The 25147-nt window shown below is 41.5% G+C and overlaps 1 protein-coding gene across 29 annotated transcripts in view; it reads right to left on the bottom strand.

The window, feature by feature from the left end:
- The window catches only part of BPTF (bromodomain PHD finger transcription factor), a 67941-nt gene that overhangs the window by 7447 nt on the left and 35347 nt on the right, over window positions 1–25147 (bottom strand). For 5 of the 29 annotated variants that reach the window (XM_083489736.1, XM_083489735.1, XM_083489729.1 and 2 more), the window contains 16 exons: window positions 24851–24975; window positions 23142–23270; window positions 22883–23033; window positions 21173–21296; window positions 19026–19278; window positions 17966–18127; window positions 15869–16020; window positions 14758–14881; window positions 13647–13867; window positions 12135–12360; window positions 11010–11932; window positions 9993–10075; window positions 8832–9057; window positions 6992–7353; window positions 1674–1847; window positions 256–448 (listed from right to left, as the gene is read on the bottom strand). In XM_083489736.1, the coding sequence (XP_083345862.1) occupies window positions 256–448; window positions 1674–1847; window positions 6992–7353; window positions 8832–9057; window positions 9993–10075; window positions 11010–11932; window positions 12135–12360; window positions 13647–13867; window positions 14758–14881; window positions 15869–16020; window positions 17966–18127; window positions 19026–19278; window positions 21173–21296; window positions 22883–23033; window positions 23142–23270; window positions 24851–24975 (3628 nt within the window). The remainder of the gene's footprint in view (window positions 1–255; window positions 449–1673; window positions 1848–6991; window positions 7354–8831; window positions 9058–9992; window positions 10076–11009; window positions 11933–12134; window positions 12361–13646; window positions 13868–14757; window positions 14882–15868; window positions 16021–17965; window positions 18128–19025; window positions 19279–21172; window positions 21297–22882; window positions 23034–23141; window positions 23271–24850; window positions 24976–25147) is intronic. The other 24 variants (XM_083489753.1, XM_083489756.1, XM_083489755.1 and 21 more) reach the window with 15 other exon arrangements.

The raw sequence follows: 25147 nt of genomic DNA on the forward strand, positions 1-25147 counted from the left end.
TAAGCAGAAACCAGGATCCAACTCTGTGTGTCTGAACTGCATGGTGTTGGGAAGGGATGTATAAGGAGAGATTTATAATTTTGGGCAATTGCTACCTACTAAGTGGCCTGCTCTGACTTCAGAGGGAGTTTTATGTCCTCAAGAGTGCTTTTCAATTCCATGCATTTAATGAAATTCCTTTGCCAAAAGATGTATTAGGACCGAATTTAAAGATGCTGGGGGACTAAATTAAAATGAACCAAGTCTGGTCCTTACCTGCAATGACCGTAGCACTCTCTTCAGCCCCTCATAATCTTTATCAGTCAAGGGACTGAGTACTGTCATGGCATCTTCGGTTGACTGACACTGCGGACAGACATACTCATCAATGAGGTCTGCCTCACTTTGCAAAATACCAACGCAACGCCCGTGATACCAGTTCTGACACCGGTCACAGCCAATGTAAAATCTGCAAGATCCCAAAAAAACCAGTTAACCTTTTCATGAAAATATTCCACTTGTCAGAAATCTAAACCGAGTAAGAACTTTTGCCTCTCGAATTTGAAATGAAACATGCTATAAATGCCAATCAAGCTACATGTTTACTGAAATAATTGCAACAGCATTCAATTGTGAAGAAAAATTACCCAAAACCACCAGAATGCCTATATTACGCAAATCCAATTGAAAAAACATGTAATAGGCCGTATAGTAACAATTGCAAAGCTATTTACTCAAAACTACTTTTCAAAAATTAGATACAGCTTCTTATAATACCATTAAAAGAAGCAGTATATAATTTCTGAAAAGTAGTTTCGAAGAAAAATTACCAGCATCAACAACATTTAATCTCAAGCAATTGAATTATCTACAGACCATAACAACTTGCAAAGCTGAAAGAAACAAAAGTGAAGCCAGAAATCATACATTTTGCATTTGCAAACAGGTGTTACCAAAAGTAATAGTTTGCCCAACTCTTTTTTAATATATCTATATTCATTTAAAAATGGTAATTCAGAGTCCTGCAACACATTAAAGGGGTACTCATAACAGACTTAATACCACTCAGATACCCGTACCATATTCAGTTTAAACAAAGCATAACTTTATTTGCAGTAAGTTAGGAACACCTACTAGCTATTGTATTTTGTAGGAAATGTGTTGTAACAAATCAGTAAAATTTGCCTGCTTTAGAATATTAACTTGTTTTATTAGAAATACTGCAAACCCACTTTTCCTGAAAGTCAAACATTCATCATTTTGAGCAACATTTCATATACAGTGGTACCTCGTAAGACGAATGCCTCGCAGACGAAAAACGCACAAGACGAAAGAGTTTTCCGTTTTTTGAGTCGTTCCGCAAGACAAATTTCCCTATGGGCTTGCTTCGCAAGACGAAATGTCTTGCGAGTTCTTGCGAGTTTGTTTCCTTTTTCTTAAAGCCGCTAAGCCGTTAATAGCCGCTAAGCCGCTAATAGCCGTGCTTCGCAAGACGAAAAAACCGCAAGACGAAGAGACTCGCGGAACGGATTAATTTCGTCTTGCGAGGCACCACTGTATTTTTTTAAAAAAAGTCACATCACTAGATACAACATATGTGGAACAATATTTCTTTTTTGTTCAAGAAACACATTACCAAACTCACAGCAGTTTGCTACCTATATATTAAATAAGAGGTTCTTGTCAGAACTCACTGTGACTCATCATAAGGTGTTCTGCAGATACAGTATAATTCCTCACTGCTGCCCTCTTGTGCCCGTTTACACTCATTACAGATGTACACATCCATTTTCTTAGCCTCCTTTTCTGTGATGCCAACACATTCTCCATGATACCAGTTAGTACAAAGATCACAGCCAATATAGAACCTAAAAGTATTTACAATGAAAATGACAATGTAATTGTCATTTCAAATGGCATGGCACTTGCTAACCTGATTCCCTGAAACGTTCTGATTTCATTTTCCTAACTACATCAACCTACCCTTCCAAAGCTAACCTCTGAAGCTAATGCGGTGGACATAATTCTTTAGGGCCTGGTTCAATAAACAGTTGTATTTCTTAGATAAACAGGTTGGTTGATATGCACTGAATTCTGAAATATGTGAATGTCTCAACTGTGAATGCACAAAGACAAGGCCAAAGAAAAAGATAAACATTTTCAAAACTGTGCAGCTAAAGAAGCCACTTAAATAGAGGCAAATTTTGTAAGATTTGAAAATGTTTATCTCCATTTTAAAAAACAAAGCACAGACACAACTGGAAGTTAACAGGTACACTAAAAAGAGCATGCATACCAGCCATGTGTAAAATACATATTGGTATAACATGACATGAAGGAAAATGGGACAAGTGGATGTAAGTTTTAAAATTTCTAAGAAACAGCCTGAAATCGGTGGAACTTGACTCTTCAAAACTGAAAGGCTATTCCTTCAATAATGTAAATTCTCAAGACAACACTGTGTGACAGATCAAGTATGGTATGGTTAAGGCATGAAGTAAAAAAAAAACCACACAATTCTGCAAGTATCTCTCTCACACTGGCAATTTTGCAAGTCGATATCATTTGACTGCATCTAAACTCAAATGCGACTACCAAAGTTATGGAGGAAAAAGAGCCACGTCTGTGGCAAATCGTGTCAAACCACAGTCTGACGCTCCAATTCTTTCCCATTCGTCCTGGTTGGGGGCAAACCATATATCCAAAACTAGGCTGGAGGGGTGGAGAGGTACTGTGTGCCCCGAAACAAGAAGGGAGGGAAGGAAGGAAAATGCAGCCAGTACGGGAAGAAGGAGCATGTTGATTCTTAAGGGCGATTCTCAGCTCGTTCATGTGCCACCAAAGCTGGTTTGGTGTTACATCTTGAATGAGCTTCTATCTCGAAGCTAATTTGAGTACGCCTTCAGGGCGCCCTCTCCTTGTGCACCATGTTAACATTTTTAGTAACGTTATGGGCTGAATTCCTGCAGACTGATTGGCTCCAACACAAAACATTGCTGCACAGCAATGCTTAGTATATATTCTGTTCCCTATCCCCAGCTCATAAAAAGGTTACCCCCCCCCAAAAAAAATAGCTTGGAATTTATTATCTACGGCTGCAATGCTCTCTTTGTAGCATTGTTGAGGAACTTCTCAATAATAATAATAATAATAATAATAATAATAATAATAATAATAATAATTTTTTATTTATACCCCACCCTCCCCAGTTGAAGCCGGGCTCAGAGCGGCTAACAACAGTAAAATAACACAGCATTCTAAAATCAATTCATTATAAAATCAGTTCAAATCAAATTGATGGCAACCATTGGGCTAGAGTTCTGTGAAGAATTACCAAAGGAGGGGGTCAGGCTGTGCCTTGGCCAAAGGCCTGGTGGAACATCTCTGCCTTGCAGGCCCTGCGGAAAGATGTCAAGTCCCACAGGGCCCTAGTCTCTTGTGACAAAGCGTTCCACCAAATCAGAGACACAGCCGAAAAAACCCTGGCTCTGGTTGAGGCCAACCTAACCTCCCTGCGGCCCGGGACCTCCAAGATGTTTTTGTTTGAAGACCGTAAGGTCCTCCATGGGACATACCAGGAGAGCCAGTCCTGTAGGTACGAGGGTCCTAGGCTATATAGGGCTTTAAAGGTTAAAACCAGCACCTTAAACCTGATCCTGTACTCCACCGGGAGCCAGTGCAGCTGGTATAGCACTGGATGAATGTGATCCCGTGGCGAAGACCTCGTAAGGAATCTCGCCGCGGCATTCTGCACCCGCTGGAGTTTCTGGGTCAGTCTCAAGGGCAGCCCCACGCAGAGCAAGTTACAATAATCCAGTAATTTTTAAAGCGCTATCTCAGTTCACCACCTTTACTCCTGGCTTGCCTTCCACAGCTGCCACAACACAACATCTACTGAACCTAAAGAAACAGTTTTGCTACAGGATGGCCAGGCATACACATCACAAGGACTGCTAATACCAGTACACTATGGCTTGGATCCAGGCAGCATGAGGGGAACTCTGTTCACACAGTGGGGCTTCTCTACCTTCTCCTCCTCTGAGCACCCCCCCCCCAATTCTGGATAAGTCCCCTCCCCATCAGGAGCAGCAGAGGCAGCAGTAGAAGGAACGCCCCATCACGAGAGCAGAATTCTGCTCACCCTGCTCTGTATGCGAGCCTATGGCTCCTGATAGATTTGCTTCTCTCACGTTCTGTCAACCTCTGAGAAGACTGAGCACGTTAAGGCTATGGGCTTGAACTGCAAGAAGCCTCATTCCTACGCTTAGCATAATTCTAGGATAAAAACATACAGAATGTGGTATGAATCGTCAGCTCTCTTCCATGCAATCACTGAAACTTAATTTTTTAAAAAAATAATCCAAAGTAACAAAACGGCTTGACTAAAATTTTAATAACCTGCAATTTGTAAATACCAGTGCTGCTGTTCCATTTGTGCAGAAGGATTCTGCTTGAGCAACAAGACGCGCCACCTCTCTCCCCTGGTGTCCCCTGCACACTCCCAAAACCTGTTCCATAAGGTTGGGAGGTGGCCTCTGGAGCAGGTTTTTGGGGCACGAGGGAAGAGAAGAGAAAGGGAAGTCACGTTGCACGAGGAACTCTGTTCACGCAGTGCTGGATCCAGCCCTAGTTGATCTATTCACAAACGGAATAAGTTCAGAGTTTGAGTAGAGAATGAAACACCCTTCTAATTGTTTTGAACTGTAAGGGAGAAACTACCTTATTTGTAGAAATGCATTAAAAATGCTGAACCCATAAATTAAAATCTGAGATCTACTCCTAAGACAAGCCCCATTAGAAATAGTGTCAGATACAAAGGATCCGAGTTTGGTGGATCATGCTCAGTCTTAACAAAACAAATGCTTTTTCACACACATGGTGGAATTAATTTCAAATATGCCACCTCAGCCACATGGTTTCACTATGCTGCATTTTACAATACCGTACTTTTCCGTCTATAAGACGCCCCCATCTATAGGAACCCCCTATTTTGGCGGACTCAATTTTAAGAAATGAGGGGAGATGGCCCAAAGTTGTTGAGCTTCTCCCCACACACAGCTGCACACGGGAAACACCCCCAAGATTGTTTCCCGCGTGCAGCGGCATTGGGGGAAGTTGTGCGCACGCCGCTTCTCTCCCCCATGCCACTATCCGTGTATTGGACAACTCCAGTTTTTTGACACAATTTTTGAGTCAAAAAACCTCATCTAATACATGGAAAAATACAGTAATAAGTTCTAATAAAGAAACATTAGGCTGCATCGTGTTGTTGTGCCACTGCCAGCAGTTCTAACTAAACTGATTTGTGAAGCTGTTAACTCTTAAATCGCAGTAAAAGGCTCATTTGCTCATTCTGCTATAAAGCACCTGCAATCGTTTAATTCCTTTTGCTCACTGTAGTCCAGAGGAAGAAAAAACAAACAAAAAACCATATGGGTGAAATTCCAGCCTATGTTAAAATGCCGTACTGCACTGCATTGTGTCCCTCTGCTCAGAGAAGGCTCTTTGCTCCAGCAGATCTTTCGATGAACTAAAGCGGGAGAAGTGATTTATAAATTAATTTTTGCAAATCCCCCCTTTCTTTTGCAGCCCCTGGTACCACTTCCCATATTGTTCTGGAGGGTTCCTCTGCAGTATGTTGGGGGACAGGGCGGGGGAGGCAGCATTCAGGCAGCAGAGGGAAGGAGAAATCAGCAAGACACTCTGTACCCCAAGTTCAAGGAACCGTCTGCTGGACTGAAGAGCCTTTCTTGTGAGCGGAGGGACACAACTGGATAAAACGGAACAAGACTCTACCTTAATATGATGATCATTCATAAAGCTTTGCTCTAAAGATGGGAACAAGAAATGGCAGACTGGGGACTTGTGACTCCCACAAATTTAGCACAGCTACAGCAGCTTAGTAAAAAGTCTAAAGTTAGCCTGGCAATGAATGCCAGAGACTGGAGAAGGACAAGACTCAGAAATGAATGCTTCACTTTGGTACCATAACCAGAGATGAATTGCCAATTTTGATCTATTTAGTAAAAGAGAATTCTGTGAACAGAGCACAGTTTCACTAAAAGGACCTTTTAGGCGGTACTGACTTTTACTGGTTCTCAAACTCTAATGAGCTACAAGTCAAAGCTATTTCTGTCCATCCCACCCAAATGTTTTCTCCATTACAGTCGTACCTTGGTTCTCAAAGGTAATCCGTTCCGGAAGTCTGTTTGACTTCTGAAGCATTCGAAAACCAAGGCGTGGCTTCTGATGGGCTGCAGGAACTTCCTGCACTCAAACAGAAGCCGCGTCGGATGTTCAGCTTTCAAAAAACTTTGGAAAGCCGGAACAATTACTTCCGGGTTTTCGGCATTTGGGAGCCAAAATGTACGAGTACCAAGGGTTTGAGAACCAAGGTACGACTATGTAGAACTCTCCCTTTCCTTGTTTAGTATTATTATTAAGTTGAACATATTTTATATAGAACTGCAGCTTCCATTTTGTTAAGTGCCTTCAGCTTCTAAAATACCAAATCTTAAAAGTCTGAAAAAAGGTATTAAATAATCTAAGAAGAAATAAACACTTAAAAAAATGTACTGCAGCACAGTAACTTGGACTCGTATGTAAACTACAGAAGAAATGCTTCTCCCCTGTGCAGAAATACAATCCAGAAATCTCTTTGTGGGATGTCCAGAGCCTGTTGAAGAGAAGAAGACTGGCCTATAATCCCTTGCTTCCAAAGCAGAGGCATAAAGACAAAGGAAAGAATAAAAGCAAAATAAAGGATGTGCAATGTGAGACATCATATAATGGAAACATGCAAATAGATAAAATATGAATCACAAAAACTAACAGACTGGTATTTAGAAATACAATCCTGAGTGCTTACATCTTCAGTACCTTCCCAGTGACCGTATAGACAACTGATATATACATATATACAACCCCATTTCTGGTAATCTCCCACAACTACTAACTAAATGCTAAAACTAAACTAAGTATAACACAAACACCTTTAAGATCCACTACTCACTTAGATTCATCATAAGGCGTCTTGCAGATGCAGTAAAGCTTGGTGTCCTTCTTGGATTCCTTTGAGGTAGTAGATATCATTTTCTTTTTCTTCGATTTAGAAGACGAGGACTCTTTCTCTTCCTCTCGTTTTCTCTTATGGGATGAAACGGGTGTCGTGACCGTGGTTGTCGATGCAACATTGGTACTGTGAGGTGGTGGTGGAGGAGGAGGTGGTGGTGGAGGTGGAGGAGGAGGAGGTGGTGGTGGTGGTGGTGGAGGTGGTGGTGGTACTGCTGCCGCTGCAGCGGCGGCAGCAGCGGCAGCTGCCTGCGCCTTTTCTTTCTCTCTCTTAATTTTTGCCAGGTCTTTCTTTAGCTCTTCCTAAGTGAAATTAAAAGCAAAGAAACATCAAACATGGACAGTTAATTACAAGGCCAATCTAGATATACACCATTAAACACACGGAGCTAGTCGCTCCTGCTGTGTATGCAAGTTTTCTGCATAGCTGTCAACTTTCAGATTTGAAAATAAGGGATCAGCAGCCTCGAAAATAAGGGGTCAGAAGCCTCACCTGTCCCGGGGACAGTCTACGGGATATGTAACAATCTGGGATAGCAGCAGGAAATGGCACTAGAATAAGGGAATTTCCCGCAAAAAAGGGGAAGGTTGACAGCTATGGTTTTTTGTATGGGTGGTGAAGATTTCGCACGGGGGTTCTGGTCCTGGCCCCTGTGAGCGTCCGTGGAGCACATATAAGCGTACTCCACCCCCTTCTGCCTTCTTCCAGGTCCAAAAAGACCTGCGCATCAATTGGATGTGCCTAAAATAGTCGCCACATATACTATGATACTGTGAGCTGCCCTGCATAGAATTTATTGGACCACAGCATTTGTGGACTTGTGCATTTCCATAATGTTGTTTAATGGGTATTTATACTTTGTAAACGGCTTAGAAGTCTGTTCTGGCATTAAGAGGTAAATTAATTAATGATTAGGGGGATGCCAAAGCTCTGTCAAGAAATCAGAAATCAGTTGCTACCAAAGAAGAGAACAAGGCACACAGATCTAGTTTTATGAGATGCAAACCAACAGGAAAACATTTAAATGGAATTATCTTAATGTAGTATCTGTGCCTAATTTATCAATACACCAACATTTCCTTAATAATAAATAGCTCTGCATAGGCATATTCATGTGTATAACTTTATATCAACTTAGCCTTTGTTTTGGAGGCCTAAGGAAGCAAATCTCACCAAAACCCAAAGGAAAGATTTAAGACTATGATGAGCTATACCTAGAAATATGAATGATTAGCCCTTTGCTGACTGCTATCGCTAATCTTCAGTAAACATACAAATTTATTTTTACTATAACTACTAAAAAAGTAAGAAAACACCCATACGAGGTGTTTTTAAGGATCTGACTTGGGTACTAATAAGCAGTTCTATGAGAGACAAAAATTAGAAATGTATGTGAAGCGGCAACTTAATCCAAGATGACCAAAGGAGTCACAAATTACTCTGCAAGTAGGTGGAAACTAAACATTTTACCTAAATATTGTTCTGTTTTGTGGTAAGACGGCATGGAATTCCCACAGTGCTAAATCTGTCTGGAACGGACCAATTAAGATTTCAGCTAACAGGGGTTCTGGATCATCAGTCAAGAGTGAAGGCCAAGGGAATATAATGGGAGAGAAAGTGCTAAAATGTGGCAAACTACACTGAGACAGAATGCACTTAAGTTAAAATGCATATATTGAGTGGGAATATCCATGAGTACAAAAAGTCTAGCTCTGAACTTTCTCTTACATTGTCAAATAAATAAGCCCAACAATTCATTAAGGAGAAAAATTCATTTTACCTGCACTTCAATTTGTAAGTCTTTGTCCAGAAGTGCCCTTTTCTTTAGTATTTCCGCTTTAAGTTGTTCCTTATGTTTGAAGAGCAGAGCCGAGAGTTTAGTTGCATTCTGTTTACTGCGCTTTTGTTCCACACTCTCTTCTCGCTTTCGTTTCTTAGCAGCCTGTTTTTCTTCTTTATCTATCTTATCCAGAATATACTTCATTACTTGGTTGCACACTATCATTCTGGAGAAGAAATAGAAAAAATACTATTATGAAGAGACTAATAAGGGGGCGATGGAGAACCACAAAGATTGCATTTAGTAATCAAATAAAAATAAGAATAGTTTTAAGATAATGACTAAAGCTGAAGAGCATTTTTAGGGAGAAGAAAAAAATATCAATCAGAAACCAAATCTTTTTATAGTACCACAGCCTCTATATTAGATGTTAGTACACATTATGTGAAGCTACAAGGTGTATAAACAGGCACCCCAACCCTCTAAATAATATTCTGTATGCACAGCTTTCCTTTCTTTTCCACCGTTCAAATTTTGTAGAATAGTAAAAATACCAGCAGACATGGGACAATGTCAGGTCATATTGTAAGCATGCAGAAAAAACATGGAGCGGTTTAAGTAAAGGGATGCTTACAAAAACATACTGTTATCCAATTTTGTAGCATTGTGCATTTTGTGGTTTCTGTGTAGGATCAGAGGTTGGAAGAAGTTACTTAAAAGAGATCGCAATATTGAGTAGTATGGTCGCAGCAGGAGAAAAGAGACCCCCGGGCTTCTTCTCTGCCTCTTATCCCCCCTCCTCCTCTCCAGCCTCCAATTCTGCTCTCCACCAGACTCTTCCTGCTCACTAAACCCTGTTACCTCTTCACCTTCCAACACCTTCTCCCCCTAGTCTGCTCCCTCTTCTCCCTCTGACCACTCACTGTCATCCCACCACCAATCCCCTGGCTCCAGATCTTCTCCCTTGGGGGTTCCCCGGCTGTTGACTCCCACCACTTCTTTGCACCCAGCCAGTTCATGACACAATGGCTCAAACAAACATGAGCAATCATTTCTATGAGTAAGTTGGTAGTAAACGTTTACATTAGCACATATTCTTCTACACCGGAAAATACTGAAAGGAACCATACGCCTTGCTTAATGTCTGTCCCTCTGCCTTACCGCTGATTCTCTTCCCGTTCAGCAGGGGTCAACGTCTTTTTCTGTTTTAGATGCTCGATCACAGCGTTGTGCTTCATTACCACCTTCAAGAAAAGGGGGTGGGGAATAAAAACCTTTGATGGCAAGAAGCGACAAAATGAAACACACTTTTAAAGCTGCAGGTAATTTTAAACCTGAGTGTCACAGAGATTAAACCCATGGCCAGTAAAGTAAAAGCGACCTTCATTTGCTCAGCAGTTGCCTGTGCAATTCTGGTGAAGGGAAATAGGAGCCCTTGACTCCTTCTAAAGCTGAGGAAGAAGCAGATCAGGAGGGGTGGGGTGGGATATTAGCTGCAGAGGAAGATTTGATGGAGAAGTACGTGAGCTCAGAGTGAAGCATTCTCCGAATTTCAATTAAAGAGGACTACAAAATGCTTTTGAAGCTCTCCTTCAATTCTGTACAGAAGCCTTCAAAGTATTTTAGATGTATGGCACTATAGCAGGGATAGCCAACATGTTGCCCTCCAGATGTTATTGGACGCCAGCTTCCATCAGCACCAGGCAGAATGACCAATGGTGAAGGATGATGGGAGTTGAAGTTTAACAAGTGGGAGGACAGGGACGTCACCTACTCTAACACTGTAGTATGGCAACAGAATTGACTGTGTATGAATTTTCTTCCCCAGATCCATCACTAGTAGTTTACAACACTAGGCTGCTATCATGTCAAGTCTTCTCTTCTACAGAAAAAATGTAGTGCGGAAATAGTGTGGAAGACTGAGCAATCAGATCCAAGTCTCTTCTCCCCTGAACTGAAGACGCCCTGGCAGCAAACTTTGAAGTAGTAAATCATGACCCAGATGCCACCAAAACATTAGATACAGAACATCTGTTACATTTACAAAAAAGGGATATGCAATGTAGTTTAATAAGGAAAGACCCCTAAGATTTAAACCAAATGCACAGGCCAAAGGATTCACACGCATATAGCTTGATGGCCAAGAACAGGAGTGATAATGTCTTTGGATAAGTGTACCTGTTTCTGGATAATGTCACTCTGATTAGAAGCCTGGAGGGAGTGCTCACGTTTAATTTCAATATGCTGCTGCTTTTTCTTCTGTTGCTGTTCTCTGAGCTGCTGAACCCTTTGCAGTTGCTCTTGAACGCTGGCCGCTTGAACAGTTACCACGTTCTGGATCTGATGAGCTTGCACCGGGCCGGCTTGCTGAATCTGAATAGGCAGCTGAAGTTTAATTTGCTGAGGCAGACCACCTTGCTGGGACTGTATCTGAGCCACAACATGGGACTGGAGCTGAGAGAACACCTGGACTTGCTGCTGAAGCTGCGGGACTGTGATCACCTTAGTCTGCGGTGGCTGGATTTGCAGCTGAGGACGTGGAGATTGCACGGCAACTTGATTTACGTTTGGCGTGGGTGGCAGAGTTTGAACCGAAGTTGGAACCTGGGGCTGCGAAGTCTGGATTTGGATCGAAGGATGCGGCTGCATGGGGACGTGCTGTGGCGCTGGAGTCTGGACCTGAGCTGGCTGAATCATTTGAACCTTGGGCGGGGTCTGTGGGTGTACCCCTGCCTGGGCCTGGCTTTGAACTTGAGCTAAAGGCTGCCCTTGCGGAAGGCTCTGGGGTGGAGTCTGAGCAGTGGCTGGAGTTACGGTTGGTTGCGATACTGGAGGCTGTGCTTCGGAGATGACTGGGCATGGAAGTGAAGCTGGAGGCTGAGCTTCGGCGGCTGCCTGGGCTTCAGCCCGAGGCAGAGATTGAGTAGGCTGCGTCTGAGCTGGAGGCTGAGGCTGAATACTCTGGGGTTGCCCCTGAGACTGGCCTTGGAGCTGACTCTGAGGTGGCTGGGGTTCAGGATGAGGAGGAGGAGGAGGAGGAAGCTCTGGAGCTGGCTGTGTTTGGGTCTGTGCTTGAGAAGCTTGCTTCTGTTCTCCTGCAGCTGGGAAGATAAAAAGCAGGACTTACCTTCAGAGCCATACTAACAACAATCTGAGGAGCAGCTTTCCTTCTCTAAGAAGCCACCACAAGGCTTCAGCATTTCTAAGCCCGAAAAGCATTCCCTAAGAAAAACTACTTTTCTTTCAAAGCTGAAATGCATTTGTTTCTATTTAATATATATATATATTAAAAAACAACCCTACCTGGTGTTGAGGTGGAAACTGTAGTTGTCGTAGTACTAGCTGCAGTAGCTGCTGCTGGTGGAAGTGGGGTGAAAAGAAACCGCTGGATGGTACCATTTGGCATAGCTGCTTGCATTAGCTGTTGTCCTGGTCCTGGTATTACAGTGACACCCTGCGGGATCAACTGCAACTGCCCAGTAGTTTGACCTTGCCCCTGAATCACCACAGTCAAACCTTGACTGCCACCCTAAAATTGGGGAAAATGTAAAAGTCAATACCCACAAAAGATCCCAATGGAGTATATCAAGGGCTTGCACCGTGTAATGAACTTTCCAGCTGGAATGGTTGGTGACACCCAATGTTGGTGCGTCCCCTTCTCCTCCCTGCAATCACCCACCCACAATTTGCTCCCAGAGGCCCCCCAACCTTTCAGAGAAAATCTTGATCGAATACACAGGAGCTGCAGGGAGGAGAGAGAATCCCTTCCACCGCTAGTGGATAAGATTTCACCCACAAGTTCTGGCATTTGGTTATTAAAAAGAGCAGTCTTTTCTGAAAAATCATTTACCACACCTATAAGTTGTTGCAAATTTTTCAACAACAAAGCTTACTGGGAAATGAATATATATTGAATTGAAAAAGATGTTTAAAATAACATTTGTTTTAAAAACAAACAAACCCCACACAGAAGCCTGGGAATTATAGGGGCAGAACTACCAAAACAGTATAGAAATTTATTCATATATGCGACTACAGCGGCAATGATGTTATTTGCTCCAAAATGAAAAGAGGAAGGCCCGACGAAAGAAGAATTGATACAAAAACTTATGGATTAAGCAGAGATGGTGAAATTTACTAGAAAAATAAGAAATCAAGATAACAAACTTTTTATAAATGGATGGAACTGGTTTATTGAATATGTACAAATAATTTGTAAACAGATAAAGACACTGGCAGCATTATTGTAATAACCTGCAGTTTCATAAGAGTAAATAATTAAAGTAGATGAATAAAAGAATAAGAAGTTAATTTAGAATATGCAGGAAATGATAAAAATAAATTTAAGGAACCGCAGAAAGAGGTGGAAGGAAGCAAGGTTTTGAAATGTTTTTTATGTGTGTGTGTGTGTGTGTGTGTGTGTGTGTGTGTGAGAGAGAGAGAGAGAGAGAGAGAGAGAGAGAGAGAGAGAGAGATTTTCATATACATTTCAATAGTTTTACAGTCATTTTAACATTTCAAAATTAGACTTCCTCCTCTTTCTGAGTTTTGAAATGTTAAAATGACTGTAAAATTGGAAATCATTAAAAAAACAAAAAGAAAGAAAGAAAAGTTTTTCAACAATAATGCAACAGAAACTAAACATATCATTTGAGAGCAACCCATTTACCTCACGTGGAACTTTAGCTTATGATGACTTCTTACAAAAATGTAGTAGATGGAGTTATTAACTCAGAAGATGCCTGCTTTAAATTGACATTGCACGTGCAAGGAAAGGCAAATCATCGCCACACAACAAACATCACAAAAGCTTACCTGTCCTTGTGTGAGCTGCGTGAGCTGCGCCATTGTAAGTTTCACCTGACCCTGTTGAGGACGAGGTGGGTGTGGTGATGCAGCTTGCGGCTGCATGTGCTGCAAAGGGGCTCCTGGAGTTGTCACTACCTTTGGATTTGCAGAAACGGTGGTAGCACTAGACACTGCTGTGGAAACAGGCTGACCTCTGATTATCTGGGTCACTACTTGCTGGGTCTGGCCTGCATGGACATATCATTTGTATTATTAAGAAGCTGTTCCCACCACAAGAAGCCTATGCATAAAAGAATTCCAAGCCTGCTTCTCCCTCCCATCTATCAAGTTCCATTGACCAGTAAAATCACTGGGTCCATTGACCAGTCATGTGCCTCTATGTCTCTTCAAAGCCATGAAAAAAATGCAGCCTAGTATTACCTTTTCCTCATTCTGCAGCTTAGTTATAATATATGCCAACGTGGCTAAGCTTTGGTCCTCTGGATGTTGCTGGGCTTCAATTTCCAACAGCATAGCCAATGGCCAGGGATAATAGGAGTTGTAGCCCAACTGTATCTGAAGGGCCGAAGCTTAGCCATTCTTGATAGAAGCCAGGATGTACAGGAACACGTAACTAGTTATGGAAGTCCAAGATGGGTTTGGACTCGTGTTTCTGAAAAAGAAGCCTTCAGTGCAGTCTGCAGTGGCTCTCAGCTTTTCAAACCACAAAAAAGAAGGCAAAGATTCCTATTGTCTAGCAGAAGCACCTTGTCTGAACCTAAGAACAATCTGAAGACCAGCCAGAGTATTTATCATATTTATGATTCAGAAACAAAAAGATTCCTATCATCTAGTAGAAGCACCTTGTCTGAACCTAAGAACAATCTGAATACCAGCCAGAGTATTTATCGTATTTATGGTTCAGAAACAAAAAAAAGTAGCAAAAGGCATAGTGCTTTCTTTTTAGTATTATTCAGCTGACTGGCCCGAAATGTTTAAGTTTTATCGGTAATTTAAAGCAAAAACCCTAACACAGACATGCCTGAATTTGTGTTGATACTTCTTTTTTTTTTTAAATGAAGAAAAAAAAAATCATGGATTTCACATACTGGAGGTTTAAAAATCAAAATTAACCTACTAGTTGGAAGAATACCTTGCTGTACCACGACAGGTGTTCGAATGATGGTCTTTCCTAATGCTGATTGCTGAAGTGGTGTCCTTATGACTGTCATCCCAGGCCGGAGAGGTGTCCCAGCCATTACCTACACAAGTTACAAGGAAAACAGTCAACTTTTTCTTCAACTAAACTTATTTCTATACATATTGTGACTCGTATATGGGGGGGGGGGGGAAACACTTTTAAGAAACCATTTTTTTAAAAACGAGTTTTCATGTAAGCTAAAAGTTGAAAAAAGCAAAACATCCCCCAAAGTTAAATATAAAATGTAACAATATACAACAATATACTGTTAAATTTTTACTTTGGGTTCCGCCACGCCCCCCAAGCTTTTTATTTATCCAAAACACTTTTCAAAAGCCTTTTTAAGGTGCAAACTACATTACTTTTTCTCTGGTTAATCCACTGCTCTTCAAACATCTCCATTCATATTTCTTTTCTTTTCATGAAGTTTTATTTATGTAATGCAACCCGAACATTTGCAACAATAATAAAACTCCAGCGCTATGAAAAATTAAATCACGTATGTATTAAGAAAAAACTGGAAGAAATGACAGACTGACCAAGAGAAACACGCAAGAGGACCCATAAAAGAAAAAATCCCTTGGGGCATTCTTCAAACATGGGTAGCAAGGAGACCTGAACCAGCCCAGAAGCCAGCTGATTTAAAGCAAGTCCCCATGGTAAAGATCTATTGAGAGATAAGTGACAAAAGTAGACAATGTTCTAGTTCGTGCATAATGCTCAGGCAGGCCATGACTTAGCAGAAACATGCAGGTTCCTACAGCAACCATGGCTTAGCCCCAGGTAGTGCCGGAGGAGTAGAAAAGTGCAGCGGATGCAAGCTTTGGTCCAGGATGCTGGCTTAGTGTTATGCGCAAACTGGGCCAATGGGTGTCTCTTAAGAAAATCAACAATTGTATGAAACCCTAGGTTTAGGTTTCAGATTTTTAGGTCGAAGTTTTGGCACTGTAAATAGTTTCTAGATTAAACGCCATCTCAAATGGAGTCCAAGAGCAACCTTATTACAAAACTACAAGATCATTAATCTTAAATAAATAAATAATCTTACTTGTGAAGCACTCGTTGTACACACAGTCCCTGTGTTATTTGGCCTAATAGTTACAGTTGCTGTCCTTGGCTGGAATGAAGTAAATGTTTGTTGGTTTGATCCAGTAGTTGATGGAATGATACCCAACACTTTCTGCTGCACTTGAACTACACCTATTTGGGGAAAGTATTCATCAATTTAAAAACATTACTAAGTAAAAGATTAACACCCTCTTGTTTTAGGTGATTGACTCACTCTGCAGAATACTTATACAGGTCTCTAAAGAATGAACCCACATTCAGGAGGGTTTGTACTGGTGTGCAGTAGGGAGAATTGACACATGTTCACTTAAATAAGAACCACACTATGCCTCAAACTTGTACACCGCTAAAGAAAATAAGCAATCTTAGTCGCTGAGAATAGTTCTAAAATTTGAAAGTTTACAAGGGAGTTAAAGCAGAAGAGCAGGTCTTAGTTCGGGTTTAAAAATGATTTAACAGACACATCTTGTAGAAAACCTGCGAGCATAATGACAGCTCCTTCTTCAACTGAGAAATCAGGAACGGCACAAAGGATCACACATATCAATTCTAATCTGGCACAGACATCTTTCGATCTTCCCTACAGAGAAATGGTATTTTGGCAACCAGTAGTTTGGCTAACCAGATTCCTTGCTAAATGTATTCCTTTATCATGGTTAAGACAGAAGAAAGAAATTCACTTGGTGGAGGGGAAAGGCAGTGCATGATCCCATGGTTCTCTCTTAATCGCTTTAACTACCATAAACAAAGTCTACATGTTACACCTGTATCTCTCCAGATAGCAAAGACAAAACTCAAATGCATAGCTAAGTCTTTAATTGGTGTCTGAAACTGTAGAGGGGGGGGGGGACTGAGCTCCCTTGGGGAGAGAATGCTACAAAGGGAGCCTCAATGCAAAGAAAAGCCTGTATCTCCTATATCATGTGATCGACCCACATATTCCAGCTGATGGGACCACTAGCAGGGCCTCCCCTGCAGATATGAAAGCACAAGGCATTACCTGTGCAAAAGGCATTCCTGTAAGTAATTGGGCCTAAAGCCTTTTAGGGCTTTGTACACCAGTAGAACCACTTCAATTGAGCCCACTAGCACACAGGTATAGTGCAGTATCTGGTTGGATTGGCCACTGAAGCTACCTGTGCTCTGAGTGTTATCTTAGAAATGAGAAGAACCCGTCCCTTCAGGGTGCTATATCACCCAGAACTGTCTTGTCTTCCAAATTCCTGAACTTGGGAGGCAACCTCCCATAGCAACTCCATCTTATCAGGATTCAGTTGGTCAGCCAGCATTCAGCCAATCATGTCTCCAGGTACTGGTCCAGCACTTTCACTTTTTCTCCCAATTCAGATGAATTTTTTTGGGGAGGGGGGAGAGAAAGAGCAAGCAATTGAGCCTGTTGGCTACCTGGGTGTCAACTGCATATTTCGCACGCTGTGCTCCAAATCCCCAGCTAACACCTCTGTTCAGTTTCGCATTGATATTAACTAGCATGCAGTCAAAGATAGTCCTGAAAGTAGGCGTGGAACTGCTGCAACACAGTGTACTCAACCAGCAAAGCCTTTCCATGGTCAATGGTAATAAAAGTAAAAGCCTGGGAACTCTCTAACATACTGAAAGGCATATGCAGCCCTTCTATTAAGCCTGAGTATTTTTTTTCCACTAAAGTCTTCAAAAGCTGATAATGTGGAACATTATGTAGGTCAGCAAAGGGATATCAAAGACAGATAATTTTAAACAGTAACAAATTCCCACTGGAGAAACTTTAAAAAGCTAGAAATCGTTTTTCAAAAAATATGTGATCACTCGATTTTCCTAGGAAAATATGCCTTTGGAACCCTCTTGCATTACATACCAGACAGGCACTGTCTCTATTGTCTTTTTGGCCCCTGCTGAAGACCTCCTTTTTCTAAGAAGTCTTTTAAGCGGGTATTTATTTATTTTTAATTCCAGTTTGCATTTGCATGCATATTTTGATGTTTTCATTGTTGAAATCGCTTTGTGATGCTTTATGAAAAAGCGATTCATAAATGGAATGAGCAAGAAAGAAAGAGTTCAAACTGCAACGGCGTTCTCCTACCTCCTTGAGTGGCTGGGACGTTAACAGCAACTATCTTGCTATTTGCTGGTAGAGGCAGCTTTGTTATCACTTTGCCTGCCATAGTCACTGGGCTGCTTGCAATCTGGAAAGTCTGACCACTGCTGGAAATGGTTGTTGCTGATGTAGCAGTTGTGCTTGTGGCTAACAAAACAGGAATGGCGGTCAGTTTTCTGTTTTCTCGAGACAGGCCACTAACAGCAAGTATCATCGCAGCACTGTAGAAACCTATGGCATGGGTGCCTTTAAAATGCTGTGTGCTCTAAATAATGTCTCTTCGACAAGGAAAAGTCTAAAGAGCTGGCACTTTCTTATGAAGATTATAAAATCTTGACTGGTCGCAACAGTGGATAAAGAAATGCTTCTTTAAAAAAACAAGCCCCATCTTTACAGTACTTCAGTTCATCCAGTGAAAATTTTCAGGACAGGTGAAACAGAAGGGCTGCTTCATGCAAAGCAATTCATTACCACAAGGAATGGTGACATCCTTACATGAATTAAATCTATTAACTGCTGCTAGCCATGACAGCTAGTTCAAACCTTTATGACAGAGGCAACATACATTTCTGAGTATCAGAATACAGGGGTAAGCTTTCCCCATCACCACCATGCATTGCTTTGAGCTTCGCTGGGAAATGTGACTGTTCTCTTGAGGAGACATGAGTGCTAGGCTCAATGAATGAGCCTTGGCCTAAACCAGTTTATGCCCTTATAAAGCAGTTGAGGCACACCCCATACCCCATATTGACAAATGTGTTAACTCACAACTACAGCTTTTAACAGAAAAAAAATGTCTTTCTTCCCAGTTCAAGGATGTAGCTGAAGAGAGCATCAATTAGGTTTTAAATACTTTGTGTGACTGCTTCCCAGCTGTGAGCTTATCGGCAGACCCCTATCCCACTGGAGATTCATGGCTAAGAGATGCCTGGGTATATGAACCACCTCTAATAGTACAAGTAAAATTTTGGTTATATGTGTTTTGTTTTTAAAGGGTGAAGATTCTCCGACTTTTTTTTTTTTTTAAACTAACTCACTCATTTACCTGATGAAGACTGGCCTTGTTTAACCCAGGTAGCAAAAGTCTGGTGAAAGTTCTTGTTCTGCTGGAATGTTACTGTAGCTGGAGATCCCACTTTAGTAGCAAGCACCACTTTGGTTCCACTGGGAATAGAGCGTGGCAATGGGCCAACCATAACTTTCTGAGGAGTGGAGACGGTGGTTGCCGTACCGCTGGTAGTCGTAGCTGTAGCGGCGCCACACACGGCAGGCAACTGCTTCTGTTGCTCCAGTCGCTTCTAAAGGAGTTAAGCAGAGGGGTAAAATGAAGAAAAGCTACCACTAGTCCGCTCTACAATATCAGCCCTCTCACCCTATGTTAAAATAGCACACTAAGGCTGCTGTGATCTTACGAATGCTCATTGGAAAGCAAGTCACGTTAAACACAGCCGGACTTGCAAGTAGGTGTATGTCTGTACCACGTGCTTCGCATTTCAAATGCGAGAATTTTCAAAAGTGAGATGCCACCGTATGTGCAGACAGAGCTAGCAATAGGAAGGCTTCCAAAGTACAAGTGTTCACGAGTGCCAAGCTATTATCTGCTGAAAGTCTGACTGGATCGGATCTGGTGTACCGTAGCAGCTATGAGACGGAGCTACAAAGCAGGATGCCTTTGCTTTGAATCTCTCCTCTTGCTGCGACCGCTAGGGGGTGTTCCGCTCTTGTCATTTGTAACCTGTAGGTGGTAATAATACTGATCTGCTTTAGGATTTCACGTAAGAAATCCTGCACCCTCAAAATTGGGGTTGGGAGAGCACCCCAGAACAGCATGCAGGGGAAGATTGTTCCGTATGTGAAGCTGATATGCTTGCACAGACACAGTTTGCCTTAGAATGATGCTGAATTCCACCTTATTTTAAAATGTGTTGTACAGGGTTTGTGTTTAAATTTTTTTTGGCAGGGGGGAAGGCCAGGTTATATTAACAGAAAACCAGCCCATATAAAGCAATGCTTTCAAAACTTAACTTCAAGTAAATAGCCATTACTGATTACATTATTTAATGTTTAATAATGTATAGAAAGGTGGTTCATAACTAAACATTAACCAAATCAATTTAAGGAAGACTAAAAATCTGAAAGAAATATTATCTTCATTCTCATTATTACGTGGTTTTTAACAGTCTGAATAGCTGTAATCACTACAGTGCTTGGTTGTATTTCTATTTTGTTACATGCCCCTCATATACACAGTGATTTGCTATAAAAATAGCACATTTTAGATAAAAGGGGAATTGGTTGGGTGTTTTTTTCCTTTTTAACTGGAGCGGCATTGTATCAGCTATCTAAAACAGAAAGAATGGCTTTGTCATTAAGAAATTTTAAGCAGTCACTGAAGAAAGTATTCTTTTGGTAGACATTTTTCAGTTGCCTTCCCTCCGTGGGTGCTACCCTTTTCATTTGTCTTATTTTTGTATTAAGGTGGGTTTAGTTTTTATTATAACATCTTTTGTTTTGAAAGTCAAATGTACTAAAATATATCAAGCAAGCAAGCAAAATAAATAAATAAACAGGGTTGCATGTTAATTCATCATTAGCTACCCTGAGTGGACATTTTGTTGAGATAGACATAAGTTTTCCAAAAAATAAATAATGAATGACATGTTTAGAAAGAAGAATAAGTATTGAAAGAACTTTGCAGTGATGACACCATTCTTTACTGGGCAAACAGGAAAAGTTACAGATTTTTATGACTGCATGCATGTGTCAGAATTAGGAGACTGAAGGTGTATCCACTTTTTAAAATACTGATTTATACAAATTAATAATTTAGTTTTCATTCCAACATGGAAGCGTCTCCGATTCTGTACTTGGCAGGATGTCAAACGTTACTTCCACGAGATCTAGGTTATTTAGGTATCTTAGCAACATCTACCCTGACACTTTTGTAAGACTGAAACAGAACCCTGAAGGAGAGAATCAAATTCCCACTGTATGTGTAATATTAACAGCACATCAAATGATTAATTTTAGTATCGCAATGTAGTTCTTCCGATAGGAATATGGAAATATTTACTCAAATGAAAATATCTGAACAATTCTATGTAAGAAAGAGACACTTCCATGTTTATTTTAGGATGCACAAATGCAAGCAATGCAAACTTCAACAGGCGGGACTACCAAGAGCTCCCCCACCTGCTGGGCAGCCAATCGCTGTTGTTTTAGTTGAGCCTCCATTTGGGCCTTGAATTCCTCAGCCTTCTTCTGTTCACTAACCTTAGCCTGTTGCTCAACTGCTTGTGCCTTTTCCTTCTCCACTCTGTCAAAGAGATGAACAGAAAATCACTACTGGGCATTGCAAATTACTACAAAACATGCATTTTATACCAACAGCCCTTTTTATGTGCTAGGAACCAATTCTCAGTGTTACTGAAATGCTACATCTAATTTCCAGAAATTTTCTAGTGCCGCCCTGTTGCATATAGGCTTGCTTATGTGTGAACTTTCTTAAATCTGGCTGTCACCTTCTGTCAGTTTAATGACAAGCAGCTCCCATTAGCATTCTCACAGTTTGTGCACTTTTACAAGAAAAACTCTATGGGTTGGATCCAGAGTTGTACTTCTGTTTGCAGAAGAGACTGAGAATCAGCAAAGGCTTGCACTGAAGGGGAGAAGAGGGTGATTTTCATTTTATTTCCCCCTTTCCCTGCAGACACCAGACCACCTTCCACAATGTTTTCTAGAGGGTCTCCTGAATTGGCAAAAATCACCTCCCTCCTCTTTCTCCTGTGGAGCATCCCAAGGAGCTTCAGTGAGAACTGACTGAGCTTAAATCTGAAAGGAGACATAGTTAGAACTTGTGGATAAGCAAAAAAGGCAAAGGGGTGGGGGCATGGTCCAAAAAGAGAGTTTGTGTGTGCTGGGGGAGGGGGAAGCCCAGATGGAATATACTGAGCATGCACCGGGTGGCTGGCAGGGATAAATGTTAATCAAGAGGCCTGATGTGAAGAAAACTGGAACCCAAGTTGCAACAGAAACCAGGAAAAACATATAAGGTAAGCACACACAGCCCTGTTGCCATAATGAGACAAGAAAGGTTGAAGTTTAAGAAGTTGAGTTTAAAGAGAAATCAGAAAGTAGGTGTACTGATTATGTGGGAAGCTAAAAATAATGAAACTGGACAGAGATGTCATGAAGCTGACGAAAGCAGGGGTAAAAGCAAAAGGAATAGAGAGACCAGGGAGGGAATGAGTAGGAAACAGTTTCTCTAGCTGTTTTGCATACTGTTTCCTACTCATTCCCTCCCTGGTCCTTCTACTCCTTTTGCTTTTACCCCTGCTTTCGTCAGCTTCGTGACATCTCTGTCCAGTTTCAATACTTTTGGGGCTGGGGAACAAAAAGAGGACTGCACAGTTTAAAGTGTTGGGAGTCGTATCTGATGTCACACAAACAGAAGGCAAGTTTGAGCAGCACATTTCTCCCTTTTCCTCTGCCCGCACTGCATCACCCAAAATGTCAGGTTCTCCCAATCTCCTAGAGAGGCTTTTTGGGTAGAAAGTCGTGGGGGAGGAGTGGTCTTCCGCTTGCTCAACAATAGATACCACCCTTAAGTGTTTCAAATTCACATACTGATTGCAATTAGCCAACCAAATATTTGGCTTCATATCTCTGGTTTCCCAGTTTTCCATTAACTGACAGCAGGGCATGCCAACGGAAGGTATATCTATTTGACGGTGTCAAGTGTACTTTTGTTTCTACTTACTAGAGTGGACACATAGTTCAAAATAATTTTGCAGCTTTAAACTTGCTATTTTAGATATTAAATCCACACCCAACAGGATATTTACACATCTAAATATGTTCAAAAAGCAAGTCAAAGAACTTGATTTTAAGCTATTAGATTACCTTTCAGAAAATGCTTTTATTTCCCATAGTTCTAATTCCTCCTCCGCTACCCAGGTTTCAATTATAACAGGGCCTGTTTGTTTTGGAGTTTCTGGCCTTTTGGGTCGCAATGCACTTGACCGAAGCCCTTTCCTCTGAGGCGTAGGAGTTTCTGCAGGAACAGAAGGCAAATTAATATTCAGTTTAAGTATCTGATAGCGTCCCCCTAAATTCACATACTCCTCTATAAGTAACTTGGGAATTTTATATTCATGCTTACCTTTGGGGGCCTCTGGAACACCAATCGGACAAATAATTTTCCGTACACAGTACTCCGATCGAATGCCATATGGTCCAACATCTCTTCGCTTGATTATTTCAGTTGTTGTTATTTCCGTTTCCGATGTGTCTATAAACATTCATTTCAAACGTTTCAATTGCAAGTCTAGTAAGAAATGTTTCTCCACAAATTCTGGAACAACTTATTCTCAAATAACATGATGGAAATATTGGCATTTTGTTAAAAAACAGTCCAGATTTATTTTCAGTTATAACTTATTATTCTATAATTAGAAAGAGAAAACTTTCCAGTTTGCTAAACTACAGTGTCCCCATGATGTCTGACACAGGTAGCTGGTTTAAGACTCTTTGTAAATCAGGACTGCAAAACACATTTTGATATTTGTTTGTAGAGAATGCTAAAACACAGTTTCCTGGTTTAGACCTCAAAGTAACTGTGGTTTAATAAAGCAGGAAGTCTCCCCTGTAATCAGGTACAGATAGAAGGAGCATTTGAGCTTGTGTCCAATGTATCCAATGATGTTGTCCTGACAGTGCAAGGACTGCCACCTGCACAATGCAACATTTTTTACCTCTCGTTGCACACCAGCTGTGCCCCCCCAAATCAGTTTTGGGTTTCCTCCAACCCTTCAGAGCAAACGGGGGGGGGGGGGGACAAAGAGAGAAGAAGTACTGTTGCAAAGGTGGAAGTCCTTGCACTAACAGGATGACTTCACTGGATACAACCCATAGTTTGGTCGACTGGGAATGTTACACCTGAATCTGGGCTCAATGTGCCTTACATTCCTTGTTCCACTTAAAGACACCCAACACCACGTGGAATCACAGAATCATGGAATTGTAGAGTTGGAAGGGAATATTGCCAGGAAGGAATGGAACCAGTGAAATACAATGACTCCAGTTCTCATGTCAAATGATTCCAAGGGGATAATTGTCAGGAAAAAGCAGCAATGCAAAAGCCAGCTGCAGGTGGCTGGAATGCAAAACAGGATGTTGTGGTCTGGAACTGTACTAGTGGAGAAAGGGGGCAGTCTATTCTCTGTACTGAGCACCGGATGTTAGCTCAGAGTGTCATCTGACCTGTACTGGAAGTACAGGGGCGGAGTTGTGACTCTACTGCTGGAGTCTGAAGGGTACAGACACGTTTCTCTGTACTGCTGAAATGACAGGAATAAAGACATGTAAATAGGACTCCTGTCTGACTCTTTTCCCCTCCCTGGGGGAATGCAGGGAGGGAGAAGGAGGAGGGTGTGTTCTCCTCACATCTGAGGAGGATCGCCGATTGATGGCCTTGCCTGGATCCTGCCGGGAGACGCAGATCGGAAGGTCAACAAGTATCTCAGTCGGTTGCCCGGGGGGGCCAGTTACCTCTGACTGCGACCTGAGATACTGACAATAATCAGCATAGCCAGACCTCCCCCTCCCCAAATCTCCTGATGAAGATTGCTTAGGAGGAAGGAAATTTCAGTGCCAAACTGGAAACCAGACTGAGAAGGGTCTAGTGAATATGACAGAGGTTATCATGGATCCATCCGTGATAAACTTTCTTAGGAAAAAAGCAAATAAAAAACAAACCCCTTTTGCTTCAAAAGACTCTAGTTTGTAATGCATATTACAAGTTCTGAAATAATATTTAACCAGCAATGTTTTTTATAAATTAGCAAAATTAAGTATTCCTAAAATATCTACCTGTACGTGTAGTTCCTCCACCAGGTGGGGGTTTAGCAGCCATGTCATCCCATTTCAGACATGCCCAGAGTAACCTCAACATAAGGCTAACCCCTGCCAAAGATTTTACGGTTTGCAGTCGGTATCTAGAAAAATAATAATAAAGGAAGTCATGTAAATCACTTCTAATTTCACAAAGCAGCTGGTCTAAATGCCATAGTTCTCAGAGATAAGGCAAAGCTTCTTATTTTACAGCTAAAAGTGGAGTGTATTTTCATATAAATTACAAAAATCTGTGGTACTCATTATACAGGCCCA

The sequence above is a fragment of the Podarcis liolepis genome (genome assembly GCF_965112155.1).
Source record: "Podarcis liolepis genome assembly, chromosome: 2".
Classification (NCBI taxonomy): domain Eukaryota; kingdom Metazoa; phylum Chordata; class Lepidosauria; order Squamata; family Lacertidae; genus Podarcis; species Podarcis liolepis.